Source organism: Enoplosus armatus, chromosome 1 (genome assembly GCF_043641665.1).
Source record: "Enoplosus armatus isolate fEnoArm2 chromosome 1, fEnoArm2.hap1, whole genome shotgun sequence".
NCBI lineage: Eukaryota > Metazoa > Chordata > Actinopteri > Centrarchiformes > Enoplosidae > Enoplosus > Enoplosus armatus.
Window position 1 is genome coordinate 19,601,939 of NC_092180.1, and position 25,733 is coordinate 19,627,671.

At 39.5% G+C, this 25,733-nt stretch overlaps 3 protein-coding genes across 3 annotated transcripts; all 3 read left to right on the plus strand.

Annotated features, from left to right (window-relative positions):
- Window positions 1-3,788: 3,788 nt before the first annotated feature.
- ddias (DNA damage-induced apoptosis suppressor) lies at window positions 3,789-8,335 on the plus strand. Its single transcript, XM_070906419.1, has 6 exons — window positions 3,789-3,910; window positions 4,232-4,393; window positions 4,959-5,067; window positions 5,512-5,825; window positions 6,484-7,457; window positions 7,530-8,335. The coding sequence occupies exons 1-6, from the start codon at window positions 3,789-3,791 to the stop codon at window positions 8,333-8,335; spliced, it is 2,487 nt and encodes an 828-aa protein (XP_070762520.1).
- A 4,066-nt stretch (window positions 8,336-12,401) lies between these two features.
- LOC139283212 (uncharacterized) lies at window positions 12,402-17,426 on the plus strand. Its single transcript, XM_070903193.1, has 10 exons — window positions 12,402-12,431; window positions 12,518-12,588; window positions 12,687-12,813; window positions 12,959-13,107; window positions 13,232-13,374; window positions 13,531-13,693; window positions 14,160-14,253; window positions 14,403-14,478; window positions 15,170-15,243; window positions 15,333-17,426. Exons 2-10 carry the CDS (start codon window positions 12,534-12,536, stop codon window positions 16,336-16,338), a joined length of 1,887 nt encoding a protein of 628 aa, XP_070759294.1. The 5' UTR covers window positions 12,402-12,431; window positions 12,518-12,533; the 3' UTR covers window positions 16,339-17,426.
- Window positions 17,427-18,670: 1,244 nt separating this feature from the next.
- On the plus strand, window positions 18,671-23,884 carry LOC139286431 (interferon regulatory factor 1-like). Its single transcript, XM_070907227.1, has 7 exons — window positions 18,671-18,802; window positions 18,978-19,077; window positions 21,846-22,025; window positions 22,118-22,279; window positions 22,364-22,416; window positions 22,631-22,721; window positions 23,043-23,884. The coding sequence occupies exons 1-7, from the start codon at window positions 18,713-18,715 to the stop codon at window positions 23,159-23,161; spliced, it is 795 nt and encodes a 264-aa protein (XP_070763328.1). The 5' UTR covers window positions 18,671-18,712; the 3' UTR covers window positions 23,162-23,884.
- Window positions 23,885-25,733: the final 1,849 nt, after the last annotated feature.

Sequence of the window (25,733 nt, forward strand, 5' to 3'; positions counted from 1 at the left end):
GAAATTAGCAAGTGACAGTCATTTTGCTGGTGTGCTATCCATTCAAAAACACTAACAGATTGAAAAAGAGTCTTTTGTTAACTGTAAAATGAATTGTTTAACAAACGCAACCAAATTCAGTTGTAATATTTTACAAATATTTTATATAAAAATAGAACAGAATAGAATACTGCTATTTTGCTTTATGTTGTCCATAGTTACTGTCGGTGTGAATGTTGAAAGAACATATGTTCTTCTACAAAAAAACATTTATTATTATTATTCCGCCTCTTTTTTTGGCATGCTACTCTTTCCACATTTTTCATAGTAGAAACTTCATTCAAACGTCAAAATATTCAGTTCAATTAGGACATTCCTGCTATTACTTTTCTCATTCATAACTTTCATAATTTCCAAAATATTCATGGTTTTCCAGGAAATCTTCCCCATTAAGAATGAATGGAGGGAATGTTCAGAATCTAAACATCGTCAAGGTTTTTCAAGTGTTACTACTGTTCAACTACTCACTCATACTTTCAGCTAGAAACTCCATTCAAACATCAAAATGTTCCACATGTTCCAAACATTCTGGGTATTATTCAGCTTTCAAATCCCATTAAAACATGACTATGACTACACCTTACAAATCTCTGGACCTGGACCTGGTATGTGACTGTGTTTTTCTCTGTCTTCAGCAGTCATAACACTGTAGTGTTACACCATGACTCTTCTTTATATGGCCATCAGCATCATTGGTGTCACAGTTTCATCCAGGACCACATGGACAGAGGAACAGAGAAATCAGAGGCAAAAGTAAATATTTATATATATATATTTACTAAGTAAATAAAAAAAATTGTATGCACCTCCTTTTATAAAAATAAAAATAATGAAAGAAATTATGCTATTACTCATAACACACACGCACACACAAAGTACCACATGTGCTTGACAAACACTGGCTTTGAGTGTTTCCATTCACTGGGTGCTTGGTGACATAGCTCACGTACTGTACTAGTTGCACGCAAAGGAGAGGGTCTCCCTTGGCACACGCACACACACAGCTGCAACTTTTGGAAACATATCAAGTTCTGGGAGTGTATAAATAAAGCATCTACAGGCTAATGGCCAATTTACAAAAAACAAAAACATAAAAACGGTAACTCCTCCTCAATCCTATATTTTTAGGACAGTAAGTCACACATCATTGTACTAATAGCATGGTTTCTCCATTAGTTAAAAGTGAAAGAGGAAGTTAGTTAGTAGTACGTAGATAGTTGCAAACACAGAAGTTATCAAGACCAAATTGGAAAAAGTATAAAAAAGTGGCTAATGCTGACAATCTGCCTGGTAATGAGGTCAAACTAAAAAGTATTTTTTGTAAAGGTACTTCAGATGTGTACCTTTCTTAATTAAAAGTATGCAAATATTATCAGCAAAATGTACATAAAGTATCAAAACTAAAAGTACTCATGCTGCAGTAAAAGGGTCCCTGTCAGTGTTTTTATTAAATATGATGCTTTTGGGTTAATATTACTGTTGCATTCATGTGCATGTTGCATTTTACTGCTGTAGATGTTTAAGGTTGAGCAAATTTGAACTACATTATATACTGTTGGGTAGTTTCATCTACAGCAAAGCATCATTTTCTATAAGATCATCATATGTTTGTTGTTCCGTGAGAACCACGTATCTTTAAAAAGAAACTTTTCATGAGCTCAGAAAAAAAACTGTTTCCAACTTTGTGACAATTCATTTTCCAGCCAATCCCAGGGGGGTTTCAAGTATAAGAAATACTCTAGTAAGGTACAAGTACCTTGAATTTGTACTTGAGTAAATGTACTTAGTTACATTCCACCACTGCATATAACAACATGTACAAGAGCATCACATTTAGGAACTGCTGCTCTTCACAGGTGGAAAATAGCTCAATGGCTTACAGATATTCAAATATATGTATATGTATGTATATATGTATACTATACAATATACAAAATGTATGCCAATCCATCATGGAGAAGAGGTATTTCACTGGATAAGTCATCATTTTGACCTGCTGGGGGCGCTAGATGAAAAGTCAGGAGATCACCAGAGTCATTAGGATACATCCTCTGGGGATCATGGATGTGCCTCCAGTCGTTGAGATATTTCAGTCTGGACCAACCGACTGACGGACCAACGGACTGGCTCTGCCATCCCTAGAGGTACGCTGCTGCAGTAGTTTTTCTGGCTCCAAGCCCTCAGTAAATCATGACATATATCATGACAAAATTGTTTTCATGTGTACCTCAGGAGCACTCCAAGATCAAGAGTTTGCTAAAAATGTACCCATGGCACATATAAAAAAGATCAGCCAAACAGGATCCTCTGGTATCCACACACACACACACACACACACACACACACACACACACGCCATACCCATCTGACTACTGTACATACCAACCCTGCTTCTGCAACACATGCAGTACAAAGCTCCAGCTGTTTACTTCTTGTCCCAGTTCCATTTATACACATGAAACACCATCTTCATCTTGCTCTCTCTCTCTCTTTTACTCATCCAGAACATTGTAGTCATGATATTTGACGGTCTACTATTCTTAGCTTTTTGGCATGACACTGTACACGCTCATCCCTACATTAACACCCCTGCAAAGAAACACGCACAGTAGCAGCAGAACAGCGTGTCAACTTAAGGACTCTGCTGCCAACAGAAGTACCAGGGAGCAGAGTGATTCAAATTAGACTGGAGAGCATTCAAGAGTGACAGAGCGTCTTGTTGGCCTTGGGGTTGTGATGCAGACCATACTCCATCGTGTTTTAGCAGCAGGAGTAGGAGGAACAATAATGACCTCATTGCCCTCATAATCACACACAGTCACCTGAAAATCCCTTTGTTTAATAAAGACATTCTGATGTTATTTCAGAGCATACATAGCATAAAGACATTTGGCTGAAAGATACTTTTAAACAGAAAAACTTGATCTTTGAGGACGGCAGGTGGTGCCGTCCACACACCTTTTCCTCCTCTAGGAGGATACAGGTGTCCCAATGTTTTTTAATGTGCATTTTGGCTGTTTTAAGTATAGTTAATTTAGCTCCTCCTGTGTGAACACGTTACAAACTACTTTGAATTAGTATGTAGTATGGAACTGGGATAATACACTATAGAATGACTTTGTGAGATTTAAGTAAAGTGACAGCACTGTAGAAGGTTATTAGCAATTGTATGATATTTTATTTCAAAACACACAACTTCACATTTCAGTTAAGAAAAATGGCACCATCGCACCAAACACAGTTGGAAATGGTACAAGACTGGGGTAGTACTGAGCAGCCTCCCAGGACAGGTGTGAATGTGCAACGGAGAGTGAAGCAGGATGTTGCTCTTAGTGAGCCTGTGAGTCCAGCCAACCTACACTGGGTAAATGGAAGAACAAACAAAAAAACAAAACAAACAGCTGTCTGCAGCATTGTGTTGTTTTAACTTCCGATCTACTGTTCCACACCCAATCCAGTAGGGGGCGATAATGTAGAGCTGGCTGCCAAACCACCTGTAAATCAAAACGAAGAAGTACGTAGTTTACAAGGGCAGCTAAAGAGACGTTAAGAGTTAGAAATCGACAAATGTGGTGTTTTGTTTTTTGTTTTTTGTTTAGCTTTGAATGAGATTTGGGTCTATCTTTATTAATAGCCCAAGTGTTGCCGTTACAATGAAGGTAATACTCGTGCGTTTTGTGAGAAGGTTAAGTTAGCCCGCTAGCTGCAGCCAAGTGTCCGTGCCTCAGAGGAATATCTTGGCAGACTCGATGTCTGTGAGACGGGCTCTGGTGGATTGTGTTGTGTTGTCTCTGCAAGATGCCTGTGTGTTTTATCCGTGCTGTAAAAGCTGCTTCTCGAGGATTAATGTTGGACAGGAGGAAACGACGAGGTAAAAACGCAAACAACCAACGCCTAAGACTGATTTGTTTCAGTTCAGGGGGGAAACATTGGGTTCATGGATCGTATTTTCAAAACGTTACTTTGACTTATCACTCAAAAACTTAACCAGAAACTAATACCAGTACTTTATTATGTCAAGGCGGTATCTGAATTAGCTTTAACCTGAAAATGAGTTGATTTCTGCTTTGATGTATGTGACCTGGTAAACGCTAACCCTTTACCTACAATGCAAATGAACCCTGTGTAACTCCCTCCCACTCACTCACACATGGACACGTGTATATCTGTTTTGTCTGTCTACCCACCACAGATGCAGATGCTCAAAGTGTGGTTACAGTTGTCTGAGGGATCAGGTTGATCACAGATATCGTCTCTCACTGAGGGTGGCCAGGGACGCATGCATATTTGGAGTAACCGTATTTGGAACCTGCTTGAACCCTTTCTTTGGCATTCATGCTAGTGGCTTACAGAGGTGAGCATGGGAAATTATCTTTCAAGCAACTCCAAATTTCTGCTCTGATTTATGCTGTCAAATTACAACGGTCTTATACAAATGTGACGTATGAACATCCTGTTTTTTGTTTGGATTGAATTTGAGGCGTTTGTACTGGAATTAATCACACAAAATTCTTTCAGTTTTATTTAATTGCAGGAAATTTAAAGTTATCTTAAAGACGCTGCTAAACAAGTTCAGTTGGTGCATGTTGCTCTGTATCTGAAGCATTGCATCATTCTCTGTGTTGAACATGTTGACCACCTTACTTACACAAGTCTGGTTTAAATATCTGGTGGGTGGGTTAATGTTTTATTTCAGAGAAGTCAACTTATTATGACGTTAGTGGAAGTTTTAGTTTCAGCCTAACTCTGCTATAAAACACTAGTGAACCCTGTGTTGATCAGAGGGAATGTATTTATAAAGTTAAATTTATTTTACCAGTGTTTAATGAAGCATGTAAAACGCTCAACTTGTTATTGGTGTCTTCTCTGTTTGCCAGTGAAAAGCTTTGTGCAGTTTTGCTGTGTCTGTAATTTTGTAGGTTGGTTGAGAACTTGGAGGGACCAGTTGGAGAATCAACCAGATCCACATTGTTGGTGAAGGCTGTCGAGGACTGTTTCATTGGCAGACATTTCATCTTTGGTATAAAGGTACACTTGCAGTTGGGTATTGGATATCTTATTGGGTTGTGCACGTACCAATACTGATATTGGTTTGATACCAGGCTGAAATTGGATAGTGGATTTTCTTTAGTTTCCAAATATAGTTTAGTTTTATTTCCAAGAGATTTGATGTTACACAAACATCAAGAAATCTTGTCAAAGACCACTGACATTTTCTTGCCTTTTTATATGATCTTTGGTCTCACTAAGGGATTAAAACGTATTAGGCCATATTTCAGACGGTTTAGCCTTCTTAAATCTGTTTTAGCCATTTTTAGTCTCCAAGCAAATCGAAGTCTAATTATAGGAGTACCAGTACTGGTCGGGGTATAATCTTATGTATTTGAACATGCCAATGTGTGTTTTATTGAATTTAATTTGTATTCAGGCTGCTTGCTCTCAACCACCCCTGGTCTTGTCTGTGTCCTTCAGGTAACGGAAACAGACAGTAGGCCTTGGTTGGGAGGGCCTGTTGGGAACAGCTCCAGCAGTAAAGACACAGTCCAGTTTATCGCCAGTCAGATGATTCTGCCCAAAGCTACAGGCCTGGAAGGTTGCACAGTGGTCAGTTATTATCGGATCCTTCTTCAGAAAGCTGCAGAATATGAACTGGGATCCACTGATCCCAGCAAAACCTCCAGACCCCCAGCAACAACCCTCCTGCTGATTCCGTGTCATTCTCCAGCCAGCAGCTTCAATAATGCCACACTTTCTGCCTCAGGTCTTCTTTCCCAATCACTGAAAAGGTAATGACACAAAAAAGCTTCTGATAATTGTTGCTTTCTATATGATAATTCCCAGTGTTGTATATCAAGGGCCAGAAGCAAATTAGAAGTTAATGGTAATTAGTGAGACTGACTCAATCTGAAATCAAAGTAAAAACAAGACAAAATACAAGCTCACTGGTTTGACTAGAGACCAGTAACTATGCCTTGCAACTGTGCCTCAAAACGTTTTTGCTCACTTGAAAGTGTTTTTTGGAGAGGAAGAAAATACAAATTAAATGTAAAAAATTCAAAGCACTCACAGAAGATCTTCATTTTCTGAGTTATATCAAAAAGACAAAACAGGAGACAAGGCTGTCTCGCCCTGGACAGTCCAACCTGCCTGTACTGATGTCATGTGTATGTTCTGTAACACTCTTTTGAAACTTTGGTAACTCTCTTTAAGTCTTCTCTTGATCCTCTCTATATACTGGCTAGTTTTACATGCTTTTTATCTTCATATGTGCCACTCAATCTTTTTCTTGCACTTCACCCAATGAGTTACAGTATTTAATTAGTTTCACGTCAATTTCACTACAACATTTACTTATGCAAGTAAATGAGATTTTCAGTGCTAATCTCCTGTGTCAGGTGGTGTCACTGGATGAATTATTCATTTTGGCTTTTGTTTTCATCCAAGATCACAGTACCAAGACTGCACCCTTACTCCCACCCCTCCATGGCAACAATCACTAGGACTTGTTACTTCATCGGCAGAGCAGGAGGAAGGCTGCAGTACCCAGGACAGTGGACATGAGAACAGCAGACAGACAGACAACAACAAAACACCACATCACATACAGGAAGGCTGCCTGGAGAACCAAGCCACAGAGGAGACCGTGCGGTCACCTCTTCTTTCTTTAGAGTGCAGTTCTTACAATAGTCCGTCATTTGCCAAATACACATACTCCTCTTTTGAGAAATCTGTTGGCAACACCAACAACCTGAGGAGTTGGTTCAGTCCCTCCCCACCTGGCCACAACTGCTCCAAGGCGAAGGGGTTTTGTACCAGACAACTCACCAAAACATTTTTGTCAAACTCCTTGGCTTGGGAGGATCTGCCTTTCTCTGAGAGTCTGACAGAGTTTCTGTGTGAGGAAAACAAAGATTTTGACATTGTCAGTGAAACAGAGCCCCACATCAATGTGAAAAATCAGAAAGAAATGGCGAGAAATAACCTGGAAATCAGATCACAAGATGAGAACTTATCAATTGAATCAACTTCTTCTTGTCAAAGCAACACGCAGATAACCGACAGCCACTCACGGATATTACTGGATATCACTAATACACCTGCACCGAATGAAGGTGATAGACGTGATTTATCTGAGCAGGTATACAAGAGCCCCGTTGGATGTGTAAACAAAAGTCAAGCCAGAAACATTTGTTCCCATGAGTGTAATCAGGAGGATGAAAAAGATAGTTCTCTGTCTTTTGAAAATGAAGAAGAAGAGCAGCTTGAAGGGGATACCTACAACTGTTCAGCAGACCTATTTAGTAGCTCTCTCATGATCGACATGAACACAAACACTCTCAACATGCATGCAGAAACTGTCAAGACGACCACAGAAGCTTGCCCACTGCTTTCCAAGCCAGACAAACAGCCCCTGAGGAGTGAAAAGTGTATTGTCCCACATTCAACACCAGACAAACAGAAGCTGAAAAGTAATAGATGCTTTAACAGAGACAGTTTAATTCCACCAGGCACACAAGATCTTGACTTCATCCCTCCCTCTCAGTCCACCCCAATTGTAAAAGTAGCTGTTGTATCAGGGTCACCTGCCTCCACTTACAGAACCTCGACATTAGGTGAATTCAGTTCACACTTTGACAGTCGAGATTCTTGTGCTTTTTACGGAAATATGACTGGAATGGACGGTAAAAAGCCATCCAAAATCACGTCTCCTCTTTGCAAATTAAACTGTGTCCGTGCTAACCGGCTGTCCCAGTGTGGCAGAGAGTCTACAAAAGAAAACCGGGTGTGGGGTACAACATCTAGCAGCCACAGCCACAGATTTACCCCTAAAAGGAGGTTCTGCAAACCTGACAAGCATAAAAACCATCTGCTGGCTCAGCAGCACCCGAGGATCCAGAGAGGAGCTCTAAACGCATGGTCAACAGGGAGGATCAACCACAAATGTGACTCAAGTGATCGTGATGTCACTGTGTGTGATTATGAGGACGATGAAGTCATTATTGTTCCTCCTACTCCTGCTGCTAAAACACGACTGAGTGTGAAGGTCAGAAGAAGGAGGCAGACTGACAACAGCAGCAGTGATTTGGGTCATACTGGGGAAGGAGATGGAGTTAATTATGAAAGAACTCTGTTGGAACAAACTCTCACATCATCACAGAGAGGTCTGGCACAAACAGGAAGTTGTGACAGTGAGACTGTTAATGAGGGGAGTCTGGATGGATCTAATTGTTACCACCTTGACTATGAGAACGAAGCATGTGATTGGTCTAGAGATCTGTTCTCTGACTCGGTCTGAGGGGTTCTGTTGCAGATGGACTTTACAATTTGATTCAAGAATATATATATATTCTTTTTTTAAAATGTATTTCAGGTTATGATAGACCTACTTTTTTGTTGAAATAGTACTACTGCTGCTGCTACTAGCATTAGTGTTGCTGGTACTCCAACTCTGTGCTGAAGAATATCTAAGATCTAAGAACGGAGCACATACAGTATATTAAACACTGAAGATAGGAGAGGCCCTACAGGAGAAGCCTTCCCTGTCTTCTGCTATTTGCACAATATCTCTCTAAAAATGTAGGCATGTAATTTATGGGTTCTCCTGCTAAAAAGTGCACAAAATCAAGCATACAGCCATGCAATCTCCATTGAGAAACATTTGCAGTAGAATGGGTTATACCAAAGATCTCAATGCTCAACTTCAGCGTCTGACCTCACTAATGATCTGTAGCCAGGTTCCTAAATCTTGTGGAAACCCTCCCAGAGGCGTGAATGCTGTTGAAGCAGGTTTGGGGTTTCATGAGGTATTCAAAAATCACATATGGGTTTAAGTATTTCATTGGAAACGCCTCAGTAACTAAAACCTTTAGATCAAATGAACGTTTGAACATTCAGGTGTGTCATTTTTTTTTTTTTTTTACCTTATCTGAGGTATACCATGTAGGATGTGCCCATGACATATTATTAACTCTTTGTTCTGAAGGCTTTCTGCTGCTGCAACCTCACTGTCATTGCTCATCATGTGCTCATTACCCTGTCTGTTCTCCATTGGTTCTACAACTTTGTCAATGCTATTAAAGCGAAGTGACAGAAAAAGGATAATATGTGTGTGATTTGGTTATCTGATAAATTAACTGCTGCTTTTTTGCATTTTAGCCTTTATTGATAGACAGGAATTACTGGTAGGGAGAAATGAGTGTGACATGGCGCAAAGGTCCCCAGCTGGAATTGAACCAGGGACACTTAAATTATGGTCTGCATCACAACCCCAAGACGCTGTGTCACTCTTGAATGCTCTCCAGTCTAATTTGAATCACTCTGTTGACACGCTGTTCTGCTGCTACTGTGCATGTTTCTTTGCAGGGGTGTTAATGTAGGGATGAGCGTGTACAGTGTCATGCCAAAAAGCTAAGAATAGTAGACCGTCAAATATCATGACTACAATGTTCTGGATGAGTAAAAGAGAGAGAGAGAGCAAGATGAAGATGGTGTTTCATGTGTATAAATGGAACTGGGACAAGAAGTAAACAGCTGGAGCTTTGTACTGCATGTGTTGCAGAAGCAGGGTTGGTATGTACAGTAGTCAGATGGGTATGGTGTGTGTGTGTGTGTGTGTGTGTGTGTGTGTGTGTGTGTGTGTGTGTTGATGTGGATACCAGAGGATCCTGTTTGGCTGATCTTTTTTATATGTGCCATGGGTACATTTTTAGCAAACTCTTGATCTTGGAGTGCTCCTGAGGTACACATGAAAACAATTTTGTCATGATATGTGTCATGATTTACTGAGGGCTTGGAGCCAGAAAAACTACTGCAGCAGCGTACCTCTAGGGATGGCAGAGCCAGTCCGTTGGTCCGTCAGTCGGTTGGTCCAGACTGAAATATCTCAACGACTGGAGGCACGTCCATGATCCCCAGAGGATGTATCCTAATGACTCTGGTGATCTCCTGACTTTTCATCTAGCGCCCCCAGCAGGTCAAAATGATGACTTATCCAGTGAAATACCTCGTCTCCATGATGGATTGGCATACATTTTGTATATTGTATAGTATACATATATACATACATATACATATATTTGAATATCTGTAAGCCATTGAGCTATTTTCCACCTGTGAAGAGCAGCAGTTCCTAAATGTGATGCTCTTGTACATGTTGTTATATGCAGTGGTGGAATGTAACTAAGTACATTTACTCAAGTACAAATTCAAGGTACTTGTACCTTACTAGAGTATTTCTTATACTTGAAACCCCCCTGGGATTGGCTGGAAAATGAATTGTCACAAAGTTGGAAACATTTTTTTCTGAGCTCATGAAAAGTTGACTTTTTAAAGATACGTGGTTCTCACGGAACAACAAACATATGATGATCTTATAGAAAATGATGCTTTGCTGTAGATGAAACTACCCAACAGTATATAATGTAGTTCAAATTTGCTCAACCTTAAACATCTACAGCAGTAAAATGCAACATGCACATGAATGCAGCAGTAATATTAATCCAAAAGCATCATATTTAATAGTAAAACACTGACAGGGACCCTTTTACTGCAGCATGAGTACTTTTAGTTTTGATACTTTATGTACATTTTGCAGATAATACTTGTGGAATTAGTACTTTTTAAATTTGTAAAGTATCTGAATACTTGTTACATGTCTATGTGTTGTGTTCTTGCAGAGCTTCTGCTGGCAGAGACATCATGTTGAATGCTCCTTATGTATGTATGTTTGTGTATAAAGGAAGACCCTGTACCTTGTGCAGGAAAGTCCAGTAGTACAGAGTTAGCTACGGAAGTACTCAACAACTTCAGAGTTGCAGTCGTTTTGATATTTAGTGTGTGTGTGTGTGTGTGTGCCAGTGAATTTTGGCTTCAGTTGCTTCAGAAATAAAAAATAGTAAATATAACCTCGAGTGTCAGTAAATACAACCACAAGCAGTCAGTTCATGCACTTTGAAATACAAAGCTGGGGTCTGCCCTGGATAAGAGTGTGTGTGTGTGTGTGCTTATAGATGTGGTACATTTTCTATAGTTAAATCTGAAACGTGCGTGGAAATAATATTACAGTAGGATAAACAGTATGATCCATATGATGGGATGGATATTTATACCAACAAGCTCAGATACTCAGACAGAAATCTCAAAAACTCAGCAAGTAAAACAAAAATCTGAATGGCTGGATATAATAGCACTAGTGGTCAGTGTTTTTTGTTTGGGTGGAGCAATATCAATTTGACAAATCTCATAATATAATTCAGAATATGTGCAGAAATAAAGTATAACAAATGTATGTATTTACATATGAAATAAACAACAGACTCACTAACAAATGGTTTCACAGTGAGATTACACTACTATTCATTTTAGTTTGCCTTGCATGCAGTTTAATTCATTACTGCATATAGTTCACAGTTAAATCATAAGAACTGAGCGATGGAAATGATTGTGTGCAAGACTCACTACATTGCACTACACCCTTGCAACATAGAGACTTTTTGTGAAATGCACCTCTTCTGCATTTGACTAGTGTTACTGTGTTAACAGGAGGCACTCCCAACTGTAAAGATGTTCTTGCATGATTAAGTTCTCTAACAATGAATTAATAATCCATGTGAACTTCTAAAGTAAAGCTAACATATGAAACGATTCATTTGTCACATATTACTGTAAATGACATGATTTATAATGCAATAACTAATTTCTCTATGATTCTGGTTCAAGTTCATTTCAACAACTATGGAAGTAGTACACACACACACACACACACACAGAGGTGTTAACTGAGCTTGATAATGTGCAGTAGACAATCAGAAAAATCATGGTGCTTTTATTTCAGTGATGTAGACTTCTTGCCTGGGGCCCTTGTTGCATTAGGATTACCCTCTTTCTCTCTAGGCCTACTACCAGATAACAATTTAACATGAAATATTATATATTACATAGAAAACTGTCAGAGAAATAAATACCCTTCAGTTAAGTAAGTGCACAGTTAAATGTGGATCCTTCCACCAGTGTTAATCCATATGGGAGCTATTACACGTTCATCCACAAGCTCACTTATTCTTAATTTATCAGAATCAGAATCAGAAATACTTTATTGGTCCCCGGAGGGAAATTGTACTTCGGTTTGTATTTCGGTATTTGTGTTGCTCCATGTACAGTAGGTTATGTTACAGCAATCTGCTGTCGGCTGAAGTGCGTGCGTTGCTTCTGTATATGAGGAAATGGGAGTGTAATGCACTTCCCCTGAATTGGTGGCGCAACATTTCCAGTAAAAGATTTCCATGTCAGGAAGACTGAGAGACTCTGGCATTGAACTGTAAGCACGCAGCAAACTACCTTCACTTTCGCACTTAAAGGGAGGCGCTGAGTTGGATCGTTGTGGATTTAAAGAGGTAATCTCGCTTCGTCTGCGTTACTTTAACCATCCAATGTGTCGCCTTAAAGTAAAGAACATATCTGTTGTTGTGTTTGCTTTCAGGCGAGTTGGCGACAGGATGTCTGTAGCCCTCATTCTTTTAGGAAATATTGCGATTGCAGCAGCTCTCCCTGGTACGTAGAGAGGACTTGTAGACAACTTTTAAATAGTCTATCTACGCAATAACGCATTCTCATTATTCATCTCCTCGTGTAATCTCTGTTTCGTGCAGGAGATAATAATGAAACAGGCCAAAATCTTGACTGTACCAACGACTATGAAACATCGATGGTTTGCCGCTTTCAAGCGCAGAACTGCACTGAATACAATCTGACTCTCCAGAGCAACAATGGTTATGGGTGAGTTGTTGTTTTTATTTATTTATTTTTCAATCTTATATAGCCTAGGTAATATTAAAATCAACCGAATCAGCCTGCCAAGCCTGAAATATAAATATTGAATATATTCAGAGCATGTTGTGTGTTATCTTTGTGTATTCCACAGGGTGAAGAGTTGCCATTTTAAGCAGTGTGATACTGGACAGTGTTGTTGCTCTGTTGAAATAGTACTTGTACGTGGAGAGACTCATACAGCAACAGTTTGGAAAGGAGGTGAAAGCATGAAGTCCAAAATCATCAACGTCATAGACAGCAGTAGGTTCCATAGTACTAAGTCCATAAATCTGTATCCAGACCTATAATAGTGGGTGACTGGGTATAAACGGGATGGAGGCTAAGAAACTTTCCCCTTACTTTTCTTATCTCTCTTCTTCTACAGTAAAGCCCAAAACCCCAACAATCATCTCAGTGAATGAATCCAACGGGAATTTTCAAGTCAAGTGGACGAAAAACATGGTGGGCCATCTCAGTGATACCTTGACTGCTTGTGTGGCGTACCATAAAAAAGGAGACACAGAAAAGGTAGGAGCAATATCAAAACACTGTATAACACTGAGATCATTAGTCTTGGACATGTAGACATAGTCATAGGCATTTGATTAAGTCAGGTTGCCGTAAAGTTAAAGAAACTGTGATTGCAGAATCCTCCTTTTTATAATTCTTGTTTCTCCATACCAGATATCTGAATGTTTCAAAGCAACTACAATTGATGGACTGAATTACTATGAAATACTTGGTCAACGTTTGGAGCCAAGTACGACATATGTGGTCAGCGTGAAAAGTTACACAGATTGGAGTGATCGCTACAGTGACAGTAGTGAAGAGTGGGAATTCACAACCCGTAAGTGTCGTTTTTAATGTTTTTGCCCCTTTTCAAGCAGTATACTGTATTATTCTTAGACGTGATTAAATATATTTTTAATCCGCATTCAGCTGTATCATAATATTAGTGTTGATATCGAATCTTAACATTAGCTCCCAGTATCAAAAAGATAATACGCTGCATTCAGTTGTTGTGAAAAACACAAAATGAATAAACATTTTTCAGGGTAACAAGGCCTAGTATGTGTAGGATACTTGTTTCCCCTCAATAATTGCAGATAAGAATCATGAGAGTTTCATAGCATTTTGAACTGCTGTGTAGTGTTTTGGTGTCTGAAAAGCCTTCCTGTTGCACATAACACAAGCCTGGTGTAGATCTAAAGGCATACACCATGCACCCCTCTCTTGTTGATCTCTCCACTGTATGTCATCTGTACAAAAATGTGAGTGATTTTAAAACTTACTTCATACGTGTTATTTCACAGCTCTGTCCTCTAATTCCCTGCTCTTGACTATCATCATCATTCTCAGTATTGCTGCAGTCATCATCAGCAGTGCTATATTTGGCTGTTATGTAAAGTAAGTCATGCAGATAAAAGATTGTTTTTGCCTTGTTTCTCTGTAAATTAATTATATGAAAGTTTTTTTTCCCTTAAATACTGTCACTTATGTGCTGTGTTTATGTGTCGTGTGTAATTTTGTTGATTTATTTGTGCATTTGATTTTAGGTTCAAAACACAGTGGGACACAGTTGCCAAATGTCAAAATCCAAAACTTCTTATTATACAGCCCAGCGAGCAAGAGGTGAGGCACACAGTGATGTAAACTTGATGTTGGTCAAAATGACAATCGTTGCATCTGTTTATTTTAATTAATTACACATAAACCATAAATGGTGAAGTTATAATCCTTAAGTTTCTCACAAAATCATACAATTTGTTGTTGCCATTTTTCAGCAATAGTCATTCAATGCACCTACATTCTGTTTTTACTTCTTTATATACTGGTTTTCATTGTTAGTGACAGGGTCCGCCATTCCCGCACTGGATTCAAATTGCCTTCACATGCATAAGGGATTCACAGCAAACAATGTAGCATGTAATCCAGCGTTGCCAATATTTTATCTTGGATAACTACTTGAAACTACAGCATGAAATCAGACCATGGTTGCAATTATTATTGACTTGCTATTTTATTAAAACAACCTGAGTTTGTTTGGCTGCACTGTAAGCAGATTAACCAGTTTCTCTTATGTTGTATTTCGGACACAGTAGCTGCTCAACGGGCGTTTGCTGTAGTATCAAACCGCACTTGCTGTTACCACCAGTAACCATGGGTGTCGCCAAACCAACCACTGACATCTTAGTGATGATAACTTTAAGCCTCTCCAGATACTTTCAGAAACATGAAGAAGCCCATTTAAAACTTATTGACCCCTTTACCTGAAATGTTACAGACCTATTAGTTTTTATAGTTTTTATCGTCCTTGTTGCAGCTCTTGAAGCCTGTGCCACCCATCATCTCCTCTATGTGTGTTGTGCCGTTTGCTCCAGATGACAGCAAACCATGGTTTGTATGGCTGTACTAGTACATCAAATCCTAAAGGATTTCTTTGTGATTATATTTGCAGTTGAAGCAACCCTTTTTTCTGCATTCAGGTCCAAGCAGTCACTGAGGGACACTAGCAGTGGGAGCCTTCAGCAAAGCAGTGGAATCAGCACTGGCTCCTCTTGTCTCAGTTATGCTAACACAGAACCTGCTGACATTATAGCCAGTGTTCAGGATGCCCTTGATAAAGCCTTCGCCAATATCAGCCCGATATCACCATTGACCCCCAATTCACTTAAAGGACTAAACAAAGACAGCGGTTTATTCTGCGCTCCCTACAACCCCTGTAGTGTCAGAGCTGATGGTATGAATTCTGGATCGTCTGGCTTTGACAATAAAACCTATTCCATCCTCATTCCCAGCTGCTCACATGAGATTATGACAGACAGCTCTGAGGTTCAGATGCATGCTGAAATGCCTTGTGACTCTGTATGCCATCCTAGTGAGGGTGACATACTGATCTGTCCTGACAATCCACTTCCTGCTTGTCTGTTTGTTAATTTACCTCCAGTGGTTTCAACTCTCATGCCAACAGACATGTCATATCAGCAGTGTAATGCAGATTCTGGGAGATTTTCATCTGCAGAAGACTCCAGTTTGTCCTCCATCTCTAGTGGACCCAACACAACTGCGTCATGTGATCCTGTGTCCAGAGTTGAGGGCTTTGATCAGGTGTTAAGTGGTGCCACAAAGCTAAATGGAAAAACTGAAGAGGCCACCATATGTGATGAAAATCCCTGCTACCGCTGTGTGCCTGCAGGCTCACACAGCTTTCCTCCAGTGGTTGATGACTACCAGGCTTTTCAAAATCTAGTGGAGCAGCCTGATATTTTGTTTTCTGAGAAGAGAAGCGTTGAGAAAGAGGAACATTTGAGCAAACATCCAGAGGAATTGTTCACCAAGATGCCTCGAAGCTTAAGCCCAGTTTTTCCAGGTTCCATTAACAACGTCCAGGATGGTCAGTGTCTCTCCGAGCTCCAAAGACCTTTTCTCTCTTTGATCTCTGCTGACCAATCTATGCCAGTAATCTCTGACAGCGGCTATCAAAGTGTGTAGTGCTGGATTTTCATGCATTCACATTTTTTTAATGCTGTTTTTGCTTTTTTGAATTGTAAGCATTGCTGTGAAATTTAGGAGATGAGAGAGATGGAGAGGATGATATCACAGACTGGTGTTCAAAGTTCATTGAATTTGGAAAAACAATCTCACCTCAAGCTCAAGGTCCATTTAGTAGCTGCCCCTGATCTTTCAACCATACCACATGATCTTTATCAGCAGGAGTTTGTCCTGTTGTCATGGAAATGTATAATTTATAGAATCAGGGAATTTTTGTTTTTTGTTCTACATTTTCTACATTGACATTGTTTTCTCATGACTGTTTTAAAGGCTGTGCTCTGTTTGCTGCATTCAACGAAATCACATCTTTGCACCTTAAGAACATCATCCAACGTCCATAAAGTTTTTACATAAAAACATTCAAGTAAAACTTTCTGTCAGAAACAGAATACACTTGTTTTGAGACAAAGTTGGAAATGTGTTCTTGCTACAAATGCTTGAACAAAAGAGCCAAAGTCTGCTGATGTATCTGTATTTCACTTTTCATATTCGACTAAGATGATTTGTGTCACATTTAAATCGCCATGGGTCATTTGAAATCTTCTTTAAATGTTGTATATAGCTGAGAGGAACACTGTCTGAAATCATGTCTAACCATTCAGTCGGTAGTATTAGTAAGACTTCAGTGAAATATGAGTCAACAGGAGCCATAATAGATTTCTTAAATCTCTCTACAAGCGTGCTACATAGCATATGTACCCAATATGGAGCCTTTTAAGTAATAAAAATGGACTAAATGCTGCGTCTGAAACAAGCCACCACAATCAGCTGTCATGCTGAGCTGGCGCTGTTCAGGGTTGGGAAATTACTTCCTCATATCTCTTATCTGGAACTGCTGAGCCACTTCCACAGAAACATTTGTCACCATCACACAGTAGGTGATAGTCAACACAGCTTAACTCCGCTTAACTCAAAAGAACTCATTTCACTATAAATGTGTAAAGAAATTTGTGTATTCTGGGAAGTGAAACAAATGTTATTATTAAGACATTTCTTGAAAACATAATAAATAAAAGCTGTTCATGTCGTGGCCTGTGTATGATCCTGAGTTGTGTTTGCTTCAAATTGTTTGCTCTTCACTTGTATTGTTGTGACAGAAGGCATCTTAGAGATATATGCAAATAACACTGAAACTAACTGCATGACTGGATCAGTGAGAAAATGTTTTTTTTTATTTGGATAAGTTGACCCCAACTAACAGTTTATTATTTTGTATGTTGTGTCCCACCTTATGTACAGAAATGTCATATTTAAGTTACATTGGTAGAAACTTTAGGAAAATTATCCTTCCTGTGTTTTGACATATTTTCGGTTGAAATTGCAGATGTGGCAGGACATAATTTGGGGAGGAATATTTCAAAAGTGTTTCATTTAATGGGGAGGGCAGAGAGGTGGGACTTTTTAGAGTTAGGAATGTGGGTTGTCAGTTGGTTGAACGTACAGATAAACTGACTTGAGTGCTAAAGATATTCTGTTTATATAAACATGAGTAATAGTTCATATAACTGTAAAACATAAAGATTATATTATATCACTTACTATGCAAATATAATTAAAAGTAATGCACTATATATTTTGATACATCAATTTAATATAATTACACCATTTCATCATAATGTAATATCATTAATTGATCATTGATATTATATTTATATATGATTGTAATATGTTGCTATAGTGCTGACAGTCATACAATGACAGATAATGTGGATGTGAACTAGTGTTGACAGGAGGTATTAAAAGGGTGTTCTTGCTTAACTAAACAGAATAATTTACTTCAGAAGTAAAGGTGCCTGTTGCAATATGTAAAGCATCTGTCACATACAGTATTAACTGCCTCCACCTGCTGTTCCCATATGACTACACTACTGTCTCACTGCTGCCACATTAACTTCATGTCAAACCATATGAAAAACTACATGATCACCAACATATTTTAGCACTTACTTTAACCCGGCAGAATTAAATGCAACACACTAATACACTGTACATTTACCAGAAAAACCTGTACAAGGACCTTCACAGCTCTCCGCTCCACCTCAGTCTCGCTCACAGTGTAAACAGTATTTCCTGTAATTGGAGGAGCCACTTAAGCATTGACGACGTTTTTTGGAGGCGGAGAAGGAGAGACAGATTGTCATAACCGAGAGGCCTTTGATTGGAAGAATGCAGTGGAGGAGGAAGGGTGGCCCAGACTAACCTGTGATTTAATCTGAGTTCCCAAGAAATTTTCTGTTATTGCTGAAACTCCTGTGCGGCCGGTGACGCATCTATACTGAACACCTCTGTGCACACCTGAAGCTTGGACTGCAGCATGCAACAACCAGGCCGGCAGAGGCTGAGGCCGTGGCTGGAGGAGCAGATTCAGTCCGGGAGGTATCCAGGAGTCAGCTGGCTGGACCAGGTAGACCCCTCCATCTCACCCTCATCCCATACATACACATGTGTATACATCTGGGTGTTGATGTTGTTAAAAAATCCCTTTGCGCAGCGCACATAGAATAAGCGCATGAATCATGAAGTGCTTCTGGCAGCAATGTAACCTATCCTATGGTATTTGATTGTATTTTATTCTACAGTCAGCGCGTATCTTCCAAATCCCATGGAAACATGCCGCTCGTCATGGCTGGAGTATCGACCGAGATGCTACACTCTTCAGGAGTTGGGCCATGCACACTGGTAGGAGGCCCACACAATTACTAATGTGTTTTGTTCCAGCCGGTTGGTCCCCTAGTCCATTCAGACTGCTCTTATTCTATCAGTCTAAGGCACTTTGCCTGATACCATGTTTTACGTTCTTACATTTACATTTGCATGCTGATGCTTTGATGCAAAGCAACAAATGATTAAAACCACAGAGGGAAAAAGCTTATATTTGTGATCCACAGGGCTACAGCTGGGCAATATGGTTGAAATCTGTAGCATGATAACAATAAAATGAATACTGACATGATGTCAAAACATATGGCAATGTGCCAGATTTATTAATCAATGTCTAATGTATTTGCTTGTTTTCCGCTGTAATGAGTTCACACATGTAAAACAGAAACTTCAGTAACTATTTTTTTGTATGTAATCCAAATTTACATACAACAATATTACAATAATAATAAACAATAGTATTGAATTATTGCTCAGCCCCATATGTAAAATCAATATGTTCTCTGAACAAGTAAGCTTTATGTTGTTTTCCTAACAAAAGCAACCAGTGACCGTCAGCGACAAATGACTGACCAGCTCTTTACTGCCTGTTAAGAGTCTATGTACATGTGCATTCAATTTTCACTTTAAGAGGGTGGTACAGGTAACCTGGTGGTGGAACATCCCTGGTTCAATTCTGGCCAGGGATCTGTCAAAATGCCCCAAAAAGATTTTAAGGTTTTACTGGATGACTTCATTAATGAGAAAAAATGGTCTTTAGTTCAAAGAATAATCCTTGGTACAGCAATAACTTCTTGAGTTTACATAAATACAGTTTCTAAATGTGTGTTAAAGTGAAAATATGCACTGCAGTTGTACAGCATTTGTACAACAACTGTAATAGCATCTGGCCATTTTCACTGCATTTAGGAAAACTGTTGGTGCTTAGTAGAAGTGTTTCCAGTGAAGAGCAGCCATGGGTGTATCATTCAGTCCATGTTTTTCTAGATCTACCACATTCCCAGTTTCCTGCTACGTGCTTTTAATGACACCAGTGTGTGCCAAATAAACATAAATAATCTCAGGAGCAGACGCTAACAGTTAAAAGATCTGCAAAGATTTGTTCTCAGTCCAGTTCATGCAACTCCCTGCAATGACAGCTCAATGCCAAACGGAATTCAAAGGAACAAACTTGGGAAAAGATGATCGTCCAGTTCATGTGGTTTTTAGTGTGTGCGAACAAACATAGCACATTTAAAACCTTTCCAGCCCAGTTGTCTCTGTTGCTGCCGACATTTGTATTTACATTTCACATGCAAAGTTCACAGGAACAAAACTCACACTAAAGTATGAATGATTTATATTAATCCTTTCAGTTCTTCTAATTGGAATCTGGACATTTTGAAGAAGTAATCTGTGTCAGATTAGTAATCAAACAAATAACACAGTGCTTTGTTTTGCTTTCTTTTTGATTGCTTTGTGTTCAGAATATACACTTAATTCTAAATCATAGAATATAATAGTATAATAATTTAATAATTGCTTTTGTTTCATCGTCTCATAACCAGATGTTTCTGTTAGCTCATTTCTGTTCTGAGTAACGAGTTGAGTAAAGTCGTTGTACACACACACACACACACACACACACACACAGCATCACATCACTCCTGTCTTGGGAAAGTCATGCTTTGTGACTGTAGCTGCATCACATCATGGGAAGGCTCCAGTTCAGCTGCTGTGATTGAGCAGGGTGATCGTATTGCTGTCAAAGTACAACAGGTCGACTCTTCACAAGATCATATTCAGCAGTTGAATATGTAAAAAACAGATGCAGTTTTAAAATTCAGCTAAATATCCAAGAGATTGTAATATTAAAAAAACTAATAATAATAAAAAAGCACACAGAATATGTAACTGAATCATCACTTAAGGTTGCAGCATGTGTGTGTAATACAGCTGCTGCTATCTGTGCTCCTTCTCTTCTTGTTCGTCTTTGTCTGCTGTAAATGATCCACGGTGGATCGTTTTAAGCTCCAGTGATTTTATCACAGAGGACTGGCTGAGATCCAAATCACACTGTGGTGCTAAATATGAGAAAGGACTCGACACACTTGATGAAGTCGCTTGACTGTGCAGTTGATGATCGATGGTCTGCCAGCTGGTGATAGATAATGTTTTTTCAGCCACAGTTAAAGATGTTACAGTTTGATGTTTGAGATATAAATCCTACCTCCTCCCTGCGGCTGATGGAATTTTCCTGAATCCTGATCTTGGGATTTAACTTCTCACCTTGCTGCAGCGATGCACAGATGTACTCTGGGACACCATGACATCACTGTTGGGTGCCGTTACAGGTGCACCAAAGCACCCGTCAGAGGTGAAACAGGCTTAAAACTTTCCCTTTAAACTCTTTAAACTTAAAATGACTGGACAAAAATTATTCAGAATATAAACTTATTTCAGGTTTGAGCTCTTTAGCTTTTTCAGGTGGGCTGAATTTCTAACCAGGCATAGCACACAACTGCCGCTGGGCCTCAGAAGCTTCAGGTTTTGAACTCTCTGAACTCTTTTTTCCAACTTGTTTGTGCTAATTTCATTGAATTTATTTTGCAACTATACACCACTAAAACACAATATCAACTGACATAATATGGGCCATTAGGTGGGTCCTATACAAGTTGCATATTCCTAAACTATTTTTTGTTAATCAAATTGCCACCAAGCAAATCTGAGGCCAGGTATTCCAGCATAGAAAACTGTACAGAAAAAAGACCCATGTTTGTCTATCCACTTGTTCACTTGTTCAGGACGGTACCATCCAGGCAAAGACAAGCCAGATCCCAAGACGTGGAAGGCAAATTTCCGCTGTGCCTTGAATTCCCTGCCTGACATCTGTGAGCTGCGGGAGCACAGCAGGAAGAGAGGCAGCAATGCCTACAGAGTCTACAGGATGCTGCCAGGCACACAAACACACAGGCGCAGGAGAGGTAAAACACGCCGTTAAAATGTATTTACCACATACACAAAAGTAAACATACAGTATTCTCAGACAGACCTCATGTGACCTCCCCTCTCTCAGGGCTGCGGTTGATCAGCAGGCCCCGAGAAAGACAGGCCAGTTTAGGTGATGATACATACACCACGCACACTTGGCAACCCGACACAACAAGACCCACTTCAGACGCACCGCAGAAGGTGGAGACACTCGCAGAAAACACATTTAGCAACGTTCAAACTCACGGTGAGATGTGTTTTGTTGCTGTTCAGACTGTTGATTATAAAACGTTGCCTCTGTAGCCTGGTCAGGATTATTGTTGTTGTGCAGGAATGTGGGAGGCCAAACCAGAGGACCAGGAGCAGAATGAGGCCGTGTTTAAGGTACCAGAACTTTAATGGACTGACTGACTAAATGCAATGACCGAACATTGTGCGGTTTCTCCCGCCACACAGACTCTCTCACTTCCTGATGAAATTGCATCCTATTTGACTCAACTGCTTAGAGATCAGTTGCATGTTCCTGGGATGTTCCAGTTTGGGTTCTGCAGGCGGTGTCTGTCTGTCCGACTGACTGTAGGCGTTTTGTCTCCTGTAGTTGATGGACCACTTAAGCAGCGCTGACCTCTGGAACCAGAGTGGAGAGCAGAGAGGATGGAGAACCCACTCACTGTGGGACCACTGGCACTGTACGACACTACATACATATTCACAGTTTGTAGTAACAGTTTGAAAATAAAAATGTTCAGAGACGAATGCAGTCCTGCAAAAAGATCTAGTACTGACTAATGATAAAATTTGAGGGGAAGTATTACTGTGAGAAAGACAATGAAAAATAGCCACGAAAGACATGTTCACGCGTGTGAGGTATGTGTGTGAATGATCCCATGCTGCAGTTGTAAAATATTATATATAAAATAAAAATCCAGTAATGCTAAAAGTAATAGCTCAGAGTTCCCATCTGTTCCTGTCTCTGCGTGTGTGTTAAAGTGCTGTTTTGTGCTCCTCAGGTGCTGGTGATGATAACCCGTACTCTCTGCACACAGAGAACGACAACGATCTGTTTGCGTCAAACTACATCAAGGAGCTCTCCGATTGGTCCACACATCAGCCAACAGTGATGCCGTAGCTGTGCTCCGACGCCACATCCTCATGCTCTTTGTGTTTACCACGTACTTGATTAAAAGCTGGTTTTCCCCCTTCAGGCTTTCTTGCTAAACTTCAGCTGCTTTCCTCCTGCTGTCTATCTGTGCTGAGCTGACCGCTGAGAGAGGGAAACAAGAGAGGGCGAGCGGACAGAGAATATTGCTCTGTCAGTCAGCCGGGCGGTCATCCTCTCTGCTCAGCATGCTGACATGAAGATCCTGTTCCAAGCCAAGCTTTGCCTCTGTCATCATCACCTGGGTTCACTATGGTTCAGTGCCTCAAACTCACTGAAATGACACCAAGCTCACACCACAGCTAACAGAGTAAACAGATCTCATTTCCCTTCAGAGCTGGGTCACTTATTGCTCTTTGAATTTTAATTTAGCAAACGTACAGTAAATGAAGTGCAGGACGTGTGGCTTTAACAGTTTGTAGGTTTGTCTTGTGTTTGTGAGTTCAAATCTCCCATGCTTTGCCATTTTACACAGTACGCTGACTTTCTTTTGTATGCGTTTTAATTCCTTCATGCCTTTGTTTGTACAGATTTTTTAGATTCCTCAAAGAGAAACAGTGAGAATTGTGTATATTGAACATTTTTGAGGCATCGGATGGTGCAGTTTGTTTTGTGTGATGTTGTACAACTTGTTTTGTGTTTGTTTTGTATTTTCAATATAATCCTGCATTTACAAAATATAAAAGCAACTAAAACAAATGACCTTGTCGGGAATCTTTATATATCCTGTGTATATGTGTTTGTTTGTTTGTTATTTTTGCTTCCCAATTAGTAACGACTGAGTTCCAATCTGTCAAATTATTTTTGGATGTTTTTGCTCTCAGATTTATTGCATCCTGTAGAAACATTATGGTAACTGACGGCACAGCTCACAAACATGGTGTGTTAGAGGTGACCATCCCAGGTGATTTGTCTTGTGTGTTTGAATGTGTGCCTCACTTCAACAAAATCTGTAACATGCAGGGAAATTAATTATATTTGGCAGTAATCCACAAGTCATTATTAGACTATCAATCCACCACTGAATTATATTATGTTACATTATTATGTGATGAATAAAAAGAAGCTGACCTGTCACATGCCTTTATTGTTTGACTTTTAAAGAGAAGAAATGTGTATTGCTACATAAATAGAGCCACAGTAAATATAAGTCACACTTGTAGGTTCAGTTAATAATGATGTGATCTACTGTAATCTAATCTCTTTAGTGTTGTTGCAATAAAGGCTTTTAAAGACTGCTGACAGCTCAACATCTAGCGAACGTGAGGTTGATATATGTGAGGAAATTTAATCTCATATGAACCTCCACACTGAATACAACTGTGTGTAGCACACTTTCATATGAAAACAGCCATACTTTATCGATTATAACTTAAAATATATATTTTTACACCACTTATTTGTGCTTGTACAGTACAGGCCTTTTCATGGCATTTTAATATAGCATTGTCATAGAAGGAGGAGCACAGGTGTAAACAACATCAATAACTAAAAATGGATTTGCTCCTTTGAAGGGTCACAATCATGCCATTCCAGTCTGTCAGCAGGCACAACACCACACCTGAATGTAACGCAGCCTGTAATTACACCTGAGATTTTCCTGCGGACTGCAGCTGAATGTCTAATAAAGAAGAGCTGGGATTTTTTAAATTAAACCTACATCAGGGATTACTAATAGTTATTTACAGTGGTGGAAAGTACATTTACTATGTTACAGTACTTACGCAAAATTCTGAGGTTCTTTCCTGTTGCTTTCTACCTGTGCTATACTGCAATTCAGAGGCAGATATTGTACGTTTTACTTGACTACATTTATTTGATATAGTCACTTTATAGATTAAAGTACAACTCATTGTCAAGATTAAAACAGTGGTTCCCAACCATTTTGGCCTGTGACTAACCGTCTGGTTGGGGCCTTTTGCCACTTTTCAGATGTCTATGAGTTGTTAGCAGTTCCTGTTGAAGGCCCAAAGAAGTAAAATTCTCCAATATTTCACAAAAAAGTGTTAAGATGAGAGAAACCAGTGAAGATGGGAACCACTGGACTAAAACTACCTGACTGTAACTACTATATTAAACAGCTAAAACTAGCCCCATCTCGACCAGCTACAACAATAAAATGCTACTTACACATTGACACAACAGGAACAATCTAATCACAGGGCTGTATTTCTGCAGAATGAATACCTTTATTTTTGGTATTTGAAGTTCAATAGTTCAATTTTTACCTAAGTGGGATATTGACAGCAGGACTTTTACTTGTAGTGGAGTATTTTTACATTGTTGTATTGGTGCTTTTACTTCAGACAAGTGAGCTCACCCCATAGATGTGGGGTTTTGGCCTGAAGTGAAAACATGGAACACACACACAGTTGGTCAAACATCAACATAGAACATTTATTTCTACTTTTTTATTGTGAAAAATGCAGAAAAAAAGACAGATGAATTTCCCTTAAAGTGGGAACTACATATCAGGCAGTTCCTGAGAAACAAAAAAACAAAAACCTTCACAGGAAGGCTATACGAGAAAAGTAACCAAAAT

What these genes read in the sequence shown, in the direction of transcription:
- LOC139286431 (XM_070907227.1), top strand. Translation starts at nt 18,713, where the DNA reads ATGCAACAACCAGGCCGGCAGAGGCTGAGGCCGTGGCTGGAGGAGCAG. An exon ending in GAGTCAGCTGGCTGGACCAG is followed by an intron (nt 18,803 to 18,977) that starts GTAGACCCCTCC and finishes TTTATTCTACAG; the next exon opens with TCAGCGCGTATCTTCCAAAT. An exon ending in GAGTTGGGCCATGCACACTG is followed by an intron (nt 19,078 to 21,845) that starts GTAGGAGGCCCA and finishes TCACTTGTTCAG; the next exon opens with GACGGTACCATCCAGGCAAA.
- LOC139283212 (XM_070903193.1), top strand. Translation starts at nt 12,534, where the DNA reads ATGTCTGTAGCCCTCATTCTTTTAGGAAATATTGCGATTGCAGCAGCT. An exon ending in CATCAACGTCATAGACAGCA is followed by an intron (nt 13,108 to 13,231) that starts GTAGGTTCCATA and finishes CTTCTTCTACAG; the next exon opens with TAAAGCCCAAAACCCCAACA. An exon ending in AGAGTGGGAATTCACAACCC is followed by an intron (nt 13,694 to 14,159) that starts GTAAGTGTCGTT and finishes GTTATTTCACAG; the next exon opens with CTCTGTCCTCTAATTCCCTG.
- ddias (XM_070906419.1), top strand. Translation starts at nt 3,789, where the DNA reads ATGTCTGTGAGACGGGCTCTGGTGGATTGTGTTGTGTTGTCTCTGCAA. An exon ending in GGACAGGAGGAAACGACGAG is followed by an intron (nt 3,911 to 4,231) that starts GTAAAAACGCAA and finishes TACCCACCACAG; the next exon opens with ATGCAGATGCTCAAAGTGTG. An exon ending in AGACAAACAGCCCCTGAGGA is followed by an intron (nt 7,458 to 7,529) that starts GTGAAAAGTGTA and finishes GCTTTAACAGAG; the next exon opens with ACAGTTTAATTCCACCAGGC.